This window comes from Centroberyx gerrardi, chromosome 5, assembly GCF_048128805.1.
Source record: "Centroberyx gerrardi isolate f3 chromosome 5, fCenGer3.hap1.cur.20231027, whole genome shotgun sequence".
Lineage (NCBI taxonomy): Eukaryota > Metazoa > Chordata > Actinopteri > Beryciformes > Berycidae > Centroberyx > Centroberyx gerrardi.
In genome coordinates, this window is record NC_136001.1 from 15,945,784 (window position 1) to 15,962,346 (window position 16,563).

Here is a 16,563-nt window from a genome sequence, read left to right on the forward strand (position 1 = left end):
TCTCAGTGGTGGAAATGTTGGAGTTGGGGAGGGTCGACTTTGAGGTGACATTGACGCTATGTAGATGAGAGTGCGGATCCTGCGCTCCATGTTACGTCCCTGCTCGCTTCAACTCAGACGGCGGCAGCTCCTTTCCCCGTCTTCTTTCCCCTCCTCTCTTTCAGCACCACTCTTTTTTGGACAGCACCACGCACTCAAAGACGCATTTGTCCACCATCCTCCCCCCTCAGGATAATATATTTGCTCGCAATCGTCGGATGCAAAGTTTCCACTTTGGTTTTATCCAGAGAAAGCGCAAGGAAATAACTTTTTATTTGATTCGGATTTTGCCATCGGGGAAAAAATCTGACAGGGGGAAAAGATTTTATTGTAAGTATATCGTTCTACTTTTAAAAGAGAGGTTTGTGGCCATATTTATCACAAGCGTTTACCATACACCAGTTTTGCGCACGTAGATGCTTTAAAAGGTATTGGTTAGTGCGCACGGATCTGCGACTGTACTTCAATTGAACGCAACGTGAGAGACTTTTCTCATAATCATAATTGCTCCACAGTTCATTTGTGGCACAGTAAGATTCAATTATGTCAAATGTAAATGTTTTATCTGTGTGGAAAAGAAAATGCATACGAGCCTGTCACGTAATTCTTTGTTCGCTGGGTCCCTTTGATTTAAGGGTTTCTGTCTCTGTGAAGTCAAAGGTTAAATAAACCTGAGTTGATACACCCGGAATATTAAAATATGTGATATAGTATGCGTCTCATAAAACGTCGACACAAAATATCAAAAGATTTGCCATATAGGTTACGTATGATAAGTAACCCACTATATGTTGCCGAATATTTCGCTCCTCACAATTACGCACAAAAGGTGAGGGTGAGCGGAGGGGGCGCGCGATGATTTATCCACTCAGCTGTAGTGTGATTATATATATTTTGTGTTCTAAAGAAATAAATAACTAAATTACATTTTTGAAAATGCATAGTTGTTTTTTTTTTTACAAGAAGTGGCATCATTTAAACTACAGTGTAATGCTTACCATATTACAGTTCTATTAACATAATTAATTTGAAATTAATTTGGTATTTTTAAATCTTTGTCTTGTTGACTCGAATCGTTGAAAACGTGTTCTGAAAATGTCTATTCAGGCCGTAAACTGGAGCGAGTTATCCTCTCCAGGTGATTCATTGGACATTATCGTCGCGTCTGACTCCTAAATGTGTTTAATTGCTCTTCTCTTGTACCCGGGCAGTGGGAAGTGGGCTATTAAATTTAGAGCATAATGAATCAAGAACAAGAGTAGGCTAGGCTCTAAATTTTTGCCAACATGAATTCACTCCCGGCAATTAAAAGTGATTCTGATTGCGTGAGAAGTCTTTATTTGATCCCGTGGGGTTCACGGACCATAGGACAGATTTTTTCTCTCTCCCCCTCAAGAAATATCATGCAAATAAAATGGATGCATACATAAGCTATTTAAATCGCATTTGTTCAGAGACAGAAAACATTATTTCAGCACAGCACTGCAAAAAAAAATTCACAGTCTTAAAATCTTATTTTTGTAAAAAAAAGAAAAAAAAAAGTGAAAATTCTGCCAATGTGGTGACATAATTCCACGTTCATTGAATTCAAATTCCGTTTCTCTTTTTTCAGCAATTTTCTATAAACAAGTGTCAGTATAATTTCTTATCAGCTTTTTAAATAAGATTCAACACTAGATGACATGGTTTGTTAAGACGGATATTTTTTTTTTTACAGCGAATGTTTAATGACACATTTTTATTTATATTGTTTTCAGGGTCGCTCCTCCATTGGTAAGGTGTCCCCGCTTCTGCTCCTGATTACCCTGATTATCCGTCTCCAGTCGACGCTATCTGGGCGCTGGGTATAAAGGCCAGAGATCTGCTGTCTGCTTGGACCGGTGCTGAAATCCCCCCTGTCCACTGGTCAGGACTATCCGACACCCAGAGGTACCATGGCCACCAACGGGACCAAAGCCTCGGACGGACACGTCTTAACGGAGACGGTGAACGACGCTCCCACCACCACGCCAAACGACAAACCCAAAACCTTGGTGGTGAAAGTCCAGAAGACGAAAAAGGAGATTCCCGAGAGAGAAACGTGGGCTGGGAAATTTGACTTTCTTCTCTCTTGTGTTGGATACGCAATCGGACTCGGAAATGTCTGGAGATTTCCTTATTTATGTGGCAAAAACGGAGGAGGTAATCAAGAATTCTTGGCATTTTTCCCGTGTATTCAAAGAACAAAAGGAGGTCAAAGATCTCGACATTCAAACCTGCCAATTTGCCCCCAGGGCCTTTCATTTAAATAAATCTCAAGTGTCTTTCCCCCCTCGTAGCCGTGCGTAATTGCGCACAAGTGCGTATCCTGCGCTGTGATCTGGGGCGCAGTGTGAAACAAAATATTCCGTTTAACAAATCTCTTGCCTGGATTATCTTGAATGTTAATGGTTTATGGTTCACCTTCACTTACAGCCTTTACTTCTCACCTCTTATTCAGGGGCCTTCTTGATTCCCTACTTTTTGACCCTCATATTTGCTGGTATGCCCCTGTTCCTTCTCGAGACGGCTCTTGGTCAATACACGTCTATTGGAGGGCTCGGAGTGTGGAAACTCGCCCCCATGTTCAAAGGTAAAAGACACCCTTTCATGACACCCCTGAGCCCCTAAACTACCGTTGAATGGCCGTTTCATGAATATATAGGCTATATTTTTTTTCTCATGTAGATTCTGGGGATCCTTGTAATTACATAATACTGAGCAAACGTTTGTCCTTGATGCAACTTTTGTATAAAAATCATTCATAATAATTCAAACTTCAAGCTCTGTCACATACTATATATATATATATATATTTTTAACACAAATAATTAGACAACATTTAATACCTCACCCATACTGTCCCGCTGTTCTAGGTGTGGGGCTGGCTGCTGCTGTGCTGTCCTTCTGGCTCAATATCTATTACATTGTAATCATTTCCTGGGCTATTTACTATCTGTACAACTCCTTCACTGCTGTGAGTATATGACATTTTATCCTGTTTCCCCACAAACCAGTATAGCTATGCTATGGCCGTAATAGGATTTGAATACCTTTTGGGGGGAAAAAATCATAAAGAGTGGTTGATTTATCTCACTCTGCAAACTATGTGTTCATATACGTGGCTGTTTAAATAAGAACAAAGCACCAATATGTTTTTTGCCCAGGTCGGATTTTTACACGAGTCAAACCCTTTTAGTCATGTGGCAGGTTCTCTCTGCCAGAGCATCTTACGTAAGAGCATACAACCCTTAACTGAGTATGACATTTATTACTTCCTTTCCCACATAATTAGAGCCTTACACAAGGTATTGATAAATGCATTTGGCGATGAGGCATTCACTCCTTTGAGAAAAGCATGAAATCCCAATGTCCCGAATGAGTATCTTGGATTTGGCTGTGTGACAGCTAGAGAGAATGGGAGCCGGCAGTGGGAGAATGGTCCAAGTGAAGAGAGCTGTCTGTGTGATTCTTTTTTTTTTGTGATTTTTTTTTTTCCAGGATCTGCCATGGCAGTCTTGTGGCAATCCCTGGAACACAGAGCGCTGCTACACCAACTACAGCATCACAGACACCAGCAACCTCACCAGCGCTGTGGTGGAGTTCTGGGAGTAAGCTGGAGATAGAGTCTGTTTAGGGCAGATGATAGGGGCATGGCACCATTGTGACCAGATTTTAGCTACACATAAAGTTCATCCAACCTACTGCACATGGTGAAGATCAGGTTTATAGTCTCAGATTTGAATGCTCATCTACCCCCAGATATCATTGTAAGAGAAAAAAAATGTACACATGCATGGCCTCAAACAAAGAAATGAGAAAGAATTTAAATATATGATGAGCAGGAACAATACATATATTTAATCAAAGATTGCATTATTTGTGTGTGTAGGTGTGTGTGTGTGTGTGTGTGTGTGTGTGTGCATGACGTCCCTTGACTGTAGTGCCTTAAAAATCTTTGGAGTGACAAAAGAGAGAAAGGGAGCGTGTCTTTGTGACTATTCACACACGTTTGCATATCAGGATGCATGTGTGTGTGTGTGTGTGTGTGTGCATGTGTAGTAAAACCACTTTACTCCTGTCCTGCAGACGTAACATGCACCAGCTGACAGATGGTCTGGAGAAGCCAGGGGAGGTCAGGGTGCCACTGGCTATTACTCTGGCCATCGCATGGGTCCTTGTCTACTTCTGTATCTGGAAGGGGGTCAGCTGGACTGGCAAAGTAAGTATAAGGAGAAGACAAAGGAAAAGTAGAGCACAAAGGGAAAATCCACCCTAAAATAGAATTCACATAATGCTACTTCTATGATCTTGTATCTGATCAATCAAGATTTCAGATTTGAAATCGAAGACAGAATTCATGCATGTTATGTATGTATTCTGCAACGTGAATCTCAGATAACAGTCTTGACTGTCTTGTTTCACGCTTTGAGAGATGCTTGTTTGTATACACAGACATTAGATACACTATTCAAGGTCATATGACTGGCACAAGCACAAGAGATTTTCAAAACGTCACTGAAAGTTTTGTATTTAGTTTTAGTTTTCTAATAGGATGGACCAGCTGAAGTCCAAGACAGAGCCTTTTGATGGCTTCATAAGGAAGTTAATGTTGTCATGAAATGTTTTCAAAATCAGATCAGGTAAAACTACATAACATACCTTCTCTCAACCTCCTTGTGTAAAAGTCAGTCTTTCTTTCAGAAGCACTTAAACAAAGCACTGCCTTTTGTCCAAAGCACCTTGCATACCATGAGTGACTGCATTTTCCCAGTGGGAAACAAACCCCTAACCTTGGCAGTGATAGTGCCATGCTCTGCCAACTGAGCTACAGAATACTCTCTGTCAACTAACATTGTGTTTTTCCAAATAACATTTGTGATTTGCTTTTCAAAAGTCTTTTTGCCTGAAAGTATGGTAAATTCATCCGCTTGTTTCATATTTTAGAAGGGTTAAAATAATTTTTCATAGTCATGTCTTTTCAGGTTTGATGCATATTCAGTAGATTTGTAAAGATTATGAATGATCTGAATTGTGCTGACTTTAATAGCACAGTGCAAAATGAGTGCAGAAGAGGGAGGGAGATGGTGCAGTGGAAGTGAGCTGAACCCAGGCGTTCTGGGGTCATCTTGCCTCTAGAGAATGGCTGACTAGGTCATTGTACTGTGCCCTGGGCTTAGTGGTACAGTACTGTAACACTATTCATAATGTGTTGAATAACTTAGCAGTTTTCACCACTCTTTAAGTTCTGTTGTCTTGCAGGAAAAACCTTACAAGTAAAGTAATGTTCACCCACATCATTTAGCCGTGTGGACTCGTATGTTGTGAGGAGGGTTTAAAGGAATTCTTCTCAGCTCAGCTAAACAACATTCTTTTTCCTCACGACTTTGTGTCCTACAGGTGGTGTACTTCTCAGCCACATACCCCTACTTCATGCTGTTCATCCTGTTTTGCCGTGGCATTACTCTACCTGGGGCCATTGATGGGATCCTCTTCTATATCACTCCAGACTTTGACAAACTCAAGGAATCTGAGGTATGCTCTCCGCTCTCCCAGCAGATGTCTACAGGCCCAGATGTCTAAAATAGATTTTTTCCTGAATTTGTGAGAAAAGCTCTCTATTGACCACCAAAATATAGGTGGCTGCAGAGGATAAGCTGAGCTACTGTAGGATTTCTTTTTTCTTTTTGTTGGTAGGCTTGTGGAGACCGTAAATAGGCTAAAGTGATAGTCACTCTAACCTGCATCTCTTCTGTTCGGAGGGCTTTTCCAAACATTTCCCCTTGGGTGTAAAGTAGCAGAGCAATGAGAATGTAAAAAGTGGAACTTCTGTGATGGCTACATCTGTATTGATTATTATGCTGAAGCAGGCTCATGATAAATGGTTGATAAATTGATTGGTAGGCTGAAGTGTGCCATCAGTAGCTAGGCAGGTACAATGTGTGTGTCCAGCAAAAATCTTACATGTCATGCAATCTATTTTTAGAAAGGTGACATTATTCTCTGTACATAGAGAAGATAATGTAAATCGAGTTGAGTCGAGTTGAGTCAGGATCAGATCGGATGGAACTAGATTGTATTTAAATGTTAGATTTCCTTGGAATGGGTATTTGTCCCAAGCAGTGGGACACCATCACTTTATGGGCATGGGCTGATCAATCCAGACAGTTAAATTGCCTCAGAAGATCGAAAGAGGTCATATCACCTTCAAGATGACATGAATCACATGTATACAGCTACAGAATTGCCCAAGCTTTTTGTTTGCACCTGATTATTTGAACCTCTTTTCCAATCTCTGTGTGGCAGGTGTGGCTGGATGCTGCCACTCAGATCTTCTTTTCCTATGGCCTGGGGTTAGGCTCTCTGATTGCTCTGGGCAGCTACAACCCTTTCAATAACAACGTATACAGGTAGGTGAAAGTTCAAGATGATTTGTTCTTTGTTTATTACACATGAAAGAAAAATACAGTTGATGCTGATTCACCAAATATGTATGGAATGTGACACAAATACACTAGGTTACAATTCAAGTTTATTCACCACATGAATTAAATGCCCCATATGAATTAAAAACCTATTCACAAGAAACTATATTGCATCTCACTTATCACTCATGCACCATTCACTCTCAAATCCCATTTTTTGAGCAGACCGTGCCGTAGAGGAGTCGTACTCTTTAACAACAGAATTTGGATGTGATGCATTCAGGCAGTCCACATTGAAGATGTCACTTTCTGGGACTATTTTTTGTTTCCTGGCAACAACGCTGTCTGTTGGACATTCTATTTTGGGGCTATTTGGGCCTCCAGCTGTCAGTCAGTTTCATTATTACAGCTCTGCCCTCTGTCTCTGTAGACAAAAGCAGAGAGATTTGGTTGCCTCTGCCAGTGTCACAGTAGAGGGCAAACACCAGTCAGTCGCCCAACTACATCCACGGCTTGCTATGTCCGTGGCTCCAACTATTTTAAATCTGCCAATGCCCACTCCCATTTTGAATGAACAGGTCAATATAAATGTATTGGGCTGCATTGCTACTACAGAATGCAAAATGGCTTCCCTCTGCCCCCCCCCCCCCCCTCACCACCACCCCCTCCCCTCTCTACAATGTGTGACGGGTTGATAAGGAATTGATACAGGCGTAACAATGGCTGCCTTGTGCTTTGTCTCTCCCCTACAGAGACTCCATCATTGTCTGCTGCATCAACTCCTTCACGAGCATGTTCGCTGGCTTTGTCATCTTCTCCATCGTGGGATTCATGGCCAATGTGACAAAGAGACCCATCGCTGATGTGGCAGCCTCAGGTAATTGCAATCAATGTTGAAACTCAATAGTGACAATAGCACTGCCAGGAGATACTCGCAACTGTGCAAAAATTAGACCCAAACTCTCTAGATGTGCTGTGAGTTATCATTTCAGGCAGAAAGGAAAGGTGTTAGTTTGGCAGTTATGTCTGCCCCTCTTTAATGTGTCTATTAGAAGTGAAAAATGCTCAATGATTTTGCAGAACTATTGGTCTTCTGTAAGTACCCTCATCAAGGTTGACTTCCACTGTTGTGTTTTTGCAAGGATGCCAGTGTATCTGAACTGCTTGTAGTTTAAGACTTGGTACTTGAAAATATATGATTCAGTGCCAATAAATAGTATTTTGTAAGCAACTAATGCAACTCAACAATTTTATCAGCAAGGGTGTGTAGTTTTCTAATTCAGCCCCATATTACATTTTACTTTCATGACAGCAATGATCTTGTAAAATGTTTGTTTTTCATATGGTAGATAACACATTTTGAAATGAGCATATCACTATTGGAAAATATATATTTTTTCTTTTGTTACCAAACAACTCATCTTTGATAAGTGTCCTATGTAAATTCCAGGTCACCATGTTTATTGTATCTGTCTTTTCCCAGGACCTGGTCTGGCATTTTTGGCTTATCCTGAGGCTGTCACCCAGCTGCCCATCTCTCCTCTCTGGGCCATCCTCTTTTTCTCCATGCTGCTGATGCTGGGGATTGACAGCCAGGTAAAGATAATCAAAAAACAAAAATAGCCTCTGATGGGATTGTATGACAATAACCCTTTGTCTTGATTTGTAATTTGTCACTTTTTAAATTTGTGCTGATATCATGGCCTCCAACAAAAGCATAAAATGTATGCTGTAATACAGTATATGCTATAATAGTGTGTGCCAGTTTGGAATGAGCTGCATTATGGCAGCGTTCCTGTTTTTGTCCTAATATAACCAAAAAATTGTGGATGTTTTAAAGAAGACTTCAAATTAACCACGTTCAAGCCTAGGATTCATCTTCATAATGTGTTATAAAACTGTACTAACCTTATTGTAACATCATAGTAACATTGTCTTACCCTTAATCTTCCTTCACTACAGTTCTAAACATTAGCGACTAACCTAATGTTAGAATGGCACATTGTTATGACATAGCAAAAATGTTGTAGTGAGATAGTTTAAAAAAATGTTTGACATTGTTTCAACATGACTCTACCATCTCTCCAGTTCTGCACTGTGGAAGGCTTCATCACTGCACTGGTTGATGAATTCCCTCGGGCTCTGAGAAATCGACGAGAGCTCTTCATCGCAGGCGTCTGCCTCGTCTCCTACATCATTGGACTGTCCAACATCACACAGGTAAATACATTTTCTTATTGGATAATCCAACATCAATCAGACAAATTCCCATTCTCTAGTTAGTTCAAGATCACTCACATAAACACTGGTTGATTGACGAGATTGATATCTGTTGCCATATATGTAAATATCAAGTATCCCACAGGTAAACGTATCCAGTGGATACTCATTTTTAACATCAGCCTTTATAATCAGGAACTTTTGTGCACAAAAAGCTTGTGAGGCAGTTGCTCAGAGATTATACTTTACAAATTCATATGAGGTGAACAAATGAATTAATTATTCCATGTACAGTATGGAGTGAACCATGCTATTCCCTCTTCAGGTCCCACCATTATCTCTATGGAGTTGTGGCCTGCCTCTCTAATATTGGCAGAGTCGAAAAGAAACCTTGTATCTCCAAGTCAGAAAAAATGTTACATAGAGGTTTGGGTTTTTCCAGAGACTTGTAAGTTTCCCACAGGACACCAACGGCTGACCCAGTAACCTGTGAGACTGTTTACTCAGCAGTGTTAACTCAGCTAGCCAAGTGACCTTTACATGTAGCCCAAACAGCATCACAGTTGAAAGGTCAGGGTTCATACTCCTTCTGAGAGTGCAGTCTCTGTCCCAAATGGCTCAGGTCATCAAATAAATAGCAAGCATTCTCTCCCTGCAGCTGCAGTTTGTTTTATCACCCCAGTGCATTTATATATATATATTCCACGTGATCTTATACCTATTGGATGCAAATTTATTTGGACTTTCCCTGATATGTGTCTTGATTCATTATGCTAAATCTCAGGATGCAACATGAAAGTCATCTGGAGCTCCACATCACAATCTAAAAATCATAAGATTTTTAAACCTAATTAGATTTTTATTACACATTTTAGTGGAACAGACAGAAGAAGAAGTCCCTCATCTCATCTGATTTTGACTACAGTGGAGCCTTTGAACTACTTACTTAGTTCAAGAAATCTTGCTGTATTGATCCACTATTCCTTACGTAATCTACAATATTGAACTATGGGGCATTAGGAACTAATTAATGTAATCCTATCTCTGCCCTGCACTATTAACATGCATTCACTAATCTGATAACATGCTGGTTTAGACATATTTTGACATCATTGGCAAGCATCCCACATTGTCTATTTCAGGCTATAACACAAATGTCAAAAAGGGATGTTTAATGTTTAATTTTCTCACAATGCAATGTATGCCATTTTAAGGATAATACAGAGTACAGTAGCGGTTGTAATATTGGCTATTTTAATTGGAAAATAAATAAATAAAAGAATGAATCAAAGTCAACAAAAACTAGGTCAAGACCCTTCTGTGTCCGTCTACCAGTGAACCGAAAATGACAGAATCACTGTAAGGTCATGTTTGCCTATGACACTAGAAATCCCTGCATCGTCCCTCTACTTCTGCCACACTGGATTCACATCACGCCACATGCACAGCCCTGTTAGGATGAGGCAGCGGCCCTAATCACTGCTCTGGGCGGTACATATCAAGCTTCACAGAGTAGGAGTGCTCATCTGGGATCACTTAGCTGGTCCCCATAATGACCTGATAGGCGCAAGAGATTCTGGGACAAGTAGTACTCTTTCTGTGAGACGCTTGATCTGCGCTGGCCTAGTGTGCGCTGGCCATCCACAGTGACACAGTGTTTCCACAAGGAATCCTCAGCCACCAGCTCCATCCTCACCAGTGAGACGTTACTAACCCTCACCAGCCACAGTCGCTGGTGCTCTCGCCCTGGATGTTATTCCACTTGACCGGTTTTGTACTGTACTGTACATCTAATACTATAATTGCTTCTCCTCTGTTCTGCCCTCTCTTTCATCTGTCTCATCATCATTTTATTCTCTTCATTCCTCTCTTCTCTTCTCTTCTCTTCTCTTCTCTTCTCTCCTCTCCTCTCCTCTCCTATTCTCTTCTCTTATCTCCTTTCCTTTCCTTTCCTTTCCTCTCCTCTCCTCTCCTCTCCTCTCCTCTCCTCTCCTCTCCTCTCCTCCTCTCCTCTCGCAGGGTGGGCTGTATGTGTTCAAGCTATTTGACTACTACTCGGCCAGTGGAATGTGCCTGCTCTTTCTGGTCTTCTTCGAGTGCATCTCCATTTCGTGGTTCTATGGTGAGCCAAAGTGACAATCAACAATCTTCTAAAAAATTTGGAAACGAAAGGGCCCTTTGACCCTCCAGGATCTTACAAATCTTTGTCTGAGGACTGCCCACATTTATAGCTTTCATTGCTGACACAGTAGGAGCTAACATCTAAAGGGTTCTGTAAGATCAGACTAGAAACATGTCTGAGGTGAGTCTTCATTCTGGAGTGTCACTGCATTGACACTGCACATAACAAACAGTACTCGGGTATCAAAGGACTTTGGTGGCTTTTAATTGTCAATGTACATAATCTATCTACATTTATGTTTTATTTGTTTGTTTCAGGTGTGAATAAGTTCTATGAAAACATTGAGGAGATGATTGGCTATAAGCCCTGTATGTGGTGGAAGGCCTGCTGGGTCGTCTTCACTCCACTCATCGTGGCTGTAAGTATTATCTTTATGTAACATGCAGGATTTAACCAACCATCACCCAAAGGAAAACAAAATCCCTCCTGGCTAAGGAAGGTATTTAAGTTTACAAGGTCTCAGGTGAGGTTATTCCCCTGAGACTGACAGCTATAATCCTTAGGTGCCACACTGAACCATGGTTCCCACATCACTTTGGCTTGATGGATCTGTGCAAGAAACTGAAACTAGACTTAATAGTTGATTTTACTGAGCGCCATCGATTTAATGGTCGGCTTTATTACCTGCCAGTGCCACTAAAAATGACATTACTGTCAGACCGCAACATACTTTACTGTAATACTTCCAAAAGCTTTTCAGGCCAAAAGCTCATTCTGCAATCTCCCTGGAACATTTCCACATGCATCTATGGCTCTGGAATCTATTAGTAAAACGGCAATACAAGTGGGCATGTGCCTGCAGAATCTGTTTTATTTAGAAGTCTAAGATAACATATTTGGTTCAAAATTTGACTGTGCCAAATCTGAACCAAATATGTTAAGTGTAAATGTAAAAATGATTGAAAAGGATGAATGAAAATGAAGATGTTGAGATATTTGTCCTTGTCTCTCTCATCTCCCAGGGAGTGTTCCTGTTTAGTGCAGTGCAGATGGTTCCCCTCACCATGGGTGACTATGTGTTCCCAGCCTGGGGCCAGGGGGTGGGCTGGTGCATGGCCCTCTCCTCCATGGTCCTCATCCCTGGCTACATGGGCTACATGTTCCTCACACTCAAGGGCACATACAAAGAGGTAAGGCCAGTGTCCCTTTTGTCTAATGCATAATGCGATGGGCATACATAATTACATAATTACATTTAACAACAGCGTTTGCTGCATTTGCTTTGAGCCAACCAACACATTCTGACACAAATATATACACAGATAGTACGCTGACCTAGGGTTGACATCATCGTCACTTACATGTATATCATTTACATAATGGCTGACAATGATAGTAGTACCTGAGATACAATTTAGCAGCAAAACCTGGGTGTTAAAATGCACTTAACCCAATGTCTTTTTGTTCAGTGCAACATAACTGTACTGTAAGTACTATATGTAACTCAATGATTTTGTAATGAGCAAACACATTAGCATGCTGGATAAAGAGGTGATAATTTGGCATGGAGAATAGAACAGCGGTAAAAGGATTAGTAAAATAGAGATTCAAATTAGTCCTACGTTAAACAATTTTAGCTGCCTTTTTGCTATACCAGATACCGAGTTCTCAATAAATAACCTGCATTTGTATGCAGCAGAATGAACGGCACATTTTTATTGATTTGATGCTCTTAATCAAGAGCAGATAATGGCTTTTCCGGCATGCTTTTCACATTGAGGGCTCTTCCATTTGCAGTCATCCACAATGGATTGAATAATAACCTTACATCTATATGGTGCTTAGTGACACATATAGCTCCATAACTAACGAATCTAAAGCTGCTGCTGAGAGAATAAATGGGCTGTAATTGCTGGCAAAGCAACAGAGACTGTCAGAGGCGATGTGCAGGTGTCAGATCCTGCAGTACCAGCTGATGGCTGATTGTCTAATTGCAGCAATCAGCCAGCTGATTAGTGCTCTGCACCCAGGCAGACGCTTGCTTTCACAAACACTCCACATGGATGCCTAGTGTGCAGCAGACCCTGGGTCCAAAGATATCCATATTTCAGATAACTTGGAAGATGCACCAAGTATGGGCTCTTCAGTTTTACAGGCTGGCAAACTTTGAACTCTGGGACCAAAGAAAATTACAGTACACAAGTCCTATTCCGGTATTTTTTCACACCCTGAGCCATTTGTTAGTTTCATGAAGTGTGAGCTATATGACTTTTATTATCTTGAATAACTTTTTTTATTATTATCTGATAAACACCAGCGGTTTGATTACTCCTCTACTAATGGTATTTATCACCCATCAATCAAGCTGTCGTTATATTAATTCACATAAGCATAAACCACAACAAAATGTATCTTAGAGTCCCTTGTATAAGAATGTTTACACTCAGAGCCTGAGGCGGTGCAATCAATAACAAGCTTTCAGCTGTTTGGCTGGCGTGTTTTATTTCAGCTTCTGAGTATAATTAGAAACTTTTCAGCTGTTTGCAGATCGCAGATGTCAGTGTCTCATTTTTAACGTTTGTTGATCGGCAATATCAGAGAGTATCTTTCAGCTGTTTGATACCAGCTGTTTCATTGCTGCTCTCTGTGCTTTGCCCTCTCAGCGTCTGAGGACAATGATCAAGCCGGTGGTGCTGGTGAAGTCGCAGGAAAACGGCCCCGAGCAGCAGACAGAAAACCAGAGTCAGAACCCTGCCAACGAGGAAGCCTACATCTAGAACCCTCTGCCTGTCTCTCTGTCTAACGGGCCAGACTGGCACTCTACATACAGAAAAAAACGTAATCAAGGTTGGGAACGACCACCAGACTTCCACGTCTGCTTTTATTCACCTACCTCCTGGGGACACACGAGACCAACCTGATTACACCGTTATTTTTAGGGGTTTTTCTGTTTGTTTATTTGTATAATACAGAGTTATAAAAATTATGAGGAAAGACAAACTACCCAGCAAAGTTGTTGTGCTAGTTTGAATTTCATTATGCAAAAAAATTGTTAGTCTTTCTAGAAAAGGAAATGTGACCTAGGAAATTACTGTATTTTGAATTTATAATTTAAATTTGGAGGCCCGGTGTGATTCAACAGTATTGTGCTAATTTAAAGATATTTACAAGTAATTAATCTATTAAACTACCATTACTGTACAAAGAAAATATAGATTAAATTAATTTTGCTTGTACATGAAATAAATACATTAAATTGAATGCAATGTAGTAGGTGAATAAATGCAATATGAAAATTGCAAAGTGGAAATTGAATATTGATCAATTTAAGGCAAAGACTATATGGGAATGTGCAACGGGTAAGGCCAAATCTCCTTGTATGTGTAAAATATTATTTAGACAGACTATCACTCCCTCCTAAGACCCTGCAGTTAGCCAGTAATGTTTACCACCCAATTCTGGGGCGACCTTTGAAAAGCACAAGTCCAGTATGGATTTCAAAACATCCAAACCCTTTTGGCATGATTGAATACCTGTGACAAAAGCAAAAATAACCTACATAGCATAAATAGCAAGAGACTGTTAAAATTGTTTCTTTGTTTTCTAAAGAACAATAACTTTGTATGTAGTCTGAATCTTTTTTTAGAATCATTTTTAGGATGTTTTCTATGTAAGAGTGAGAAGGACCAAAATCATACTCTCATGTTCAAAAGATTGGTGAAGACATTTGACCCACTGACTATATATTGATAAAATCAAGCATCCCCATTTGTCTCACTATAGAGCAACAGGGTATTAAATATTAGCCTACAAGCGCCATTCGGATCTGTAAACTACCACCACTAATAGCATAGATTTAAAGATGTAGCCATTGCAGAAGTCCCACTTTATTACATGTTTTACATACAGCAATGAATTACTGCTGCACTTTTGCCTGAGAGGAATTATTTGCAAAATTTAGATTTTGCCCTTTTGTACCATCTCTCACATATTGGCAACCAGTTGAAAAACAGTTTTGTGTTGCATTAGGCCTATGCTTATCCAGTTCTACTTTTCAATATTTGAGAAAGAATAGGCTGCAATGGCTGCTGCAGTACTAATGGAGGATGTTGGATGGATGTTTGATGAGGGACTTCTATTCTAGCTACCATTATTCTTACTGAAACAGTTTACTTACAAATCTATCTAGCAACCCATTCCTCAGGAACAAAGGTGGAAGTGACCAAATTCTCTCAGATACTACCGCGATACACTGAAAAAAGTAATGCTATATTAAAAGAAAATTGACAATATTTTCCATCAGTTTTTTCAGTAAATCTAGCATGATACCTTAAGCAAAAACGAAACATGAAAACATATGAATCAACACACAGAATACACACAATATTTAATGTATGACATGTTCAAAATCTGATCCAAATTGTTGCCTCATTTTGTGCTATTTTGCTAGCATCATTTCTTTCAGTGTATAAGAACTGTGAAGGTCTTCAGTCAGTCGTTTTAGTCGAAGCCATAGTGTGTTTCTGTCCTGTTGCAGGTGCAGATTTCCAATATCAGATGATGAGAGAGAACCCTTGGCTAGGCCAGAGGAGGTTACTGTCAAACGTACTGCTAGCTCCTTTGGCTAGACAACAGGATATAGTCAGATGATATATTGGCCAACACCACCGAAACTATTCCTTTTCATTCGGTAAAGGAAAACCTATTATTACATATCAAGTTGTTCGGCAATATAAAAATAGATATATAGATGCTGAATTTGTGATGTAGACCAGTTAACTCCACAGATATAATTGTATTACTATAAAAAAGGATCATGAAAAATTCCTTCTGTGGCAGCTACATGCGACAGGAATCAGGTTGAATTAGTCCCTTTTATTTTTTTGCAAAGCTATATGAATTAAAATGTGCAATGACAAAGGGTTCCATGAATTTTGTATAAAGCTACCATACTGCAGTTTTCTCTCTTGAATGATGTTGTAAACTGGACTGTGTAATACATGTATCTGTGAATGTCCGTACAACCTGAAGTTTTTTGTCTAAATGTTGAAAAAAAATCTGATATTATTTGCTGTTTTCTGCAATAATAAGATTATCTCAGAAACTAAAGCACATATCTTTCTCAAATGTAAAAATTATAATTACAATAACAATAATAGAGTAATAATAATGACGATAATAATAATGTAATAGAAATGTCTAGTCAGAGAATATTGTTTTGTATATTTCTAACTGTTTCATGGGCCTAATGTAAAATATTCTATGTAAAAAAAATATAATAAATGTCTTTAGATGGTGTTATATGAAAAAGCATGATTGCCATATATGTTATCTGCAAAATAAATAAAGACCTATAGATTATAATGTGGGTTTTGTGTACTCTTTCTATTGGAATGGACTGCCAACCATACTGTGGGGAAATTGGTGTCATCAATTTTAAATAGAGATATAAAAAATAAGGACAAGCCAGTGTTGAAAATACATACTAGGTAATGTGCAGAAAGTACAACAACCATCCTTGATTGGTTAATGGATGTAGTTATTGAGTAGCTACCGGCCTTGACGTAAGAGGTGTGGAAATGCATCTCTTCAAGTATAACATGCTTTCTGCTCACTGACCTGTTCAGTGTTATGCTAATGCTCGAGTTATTACATAAGTGGAAATGAATATGCAATTAGCTCCATAACCGTAAGAGATGTTCCCTGTAAACCAATCTGATGGTTTCTGACAAAATGGCT

The 16,563-nt window shown here is 39.7% G+C and overlaps 1 protein-coding gene across 1 annotated transcript; it reads left to right on the forward strand.

Moving 5' to 3' along the window:
* Positions 1–1,973: 1,973 nt before the first annotated feature.
* On the forward strand, positions 1,974–13,601 carry slc6a1b (solute carrier family 6 member 1b). The gene is made up of 14 exons (XM_071897781.1): positions 1,974–2,220; positions 2,519–2,650; positions 2,934–3,034; positions 3,559–3,668; positions 4,147–4,279; positions 5,458–5,592; positions 6,364–6,467; positions 7,235–7,359; positions 7,966–8,078; positions 8,571–8,702; positions 10,722–10,824; positions 11,142–11,242; positions 11,847–12,014; positions 13,488–13,601. Exons 1-14 carry the CDS (start codon positions 1,974–1,976, stop codon positions 13,599–13,601), a joined length of 1,818 nt encoding a protein of 605 aa, XP_071753882.1.
* The last annotated feature ends 2,962 nt before the right edge of the window (positions 13,602–16,563 follow it).

What these genes read in the sequence shown, in the direction of transcription:
- slc6a1b (XM_071897781.1), top strand. Translation starts at nt 1,974, where the DNA reads ATGGCCACCAACGGGACCAAAGCCTCGGACGGACACGTCTTAACGGAG. An exon ending in GGGTCAGCTGGACTGGCAAA is followed by an intron (nt 4,280 to 5,457) that starts GTAAGTATAAGG and finishes TGTGTCCTACAG; the next exon opens with GTGGTGTACTTCTCAGCCAC. An exon ending in TCAAGGGCACATACAAAGAG is followed by an intron (nt 12,015 to 13,487) that starts GTAAGGCCAGTG and finishes TTGCCCTCTCAG; the next exon opens with CGTCTGAGGACAATGATCAA.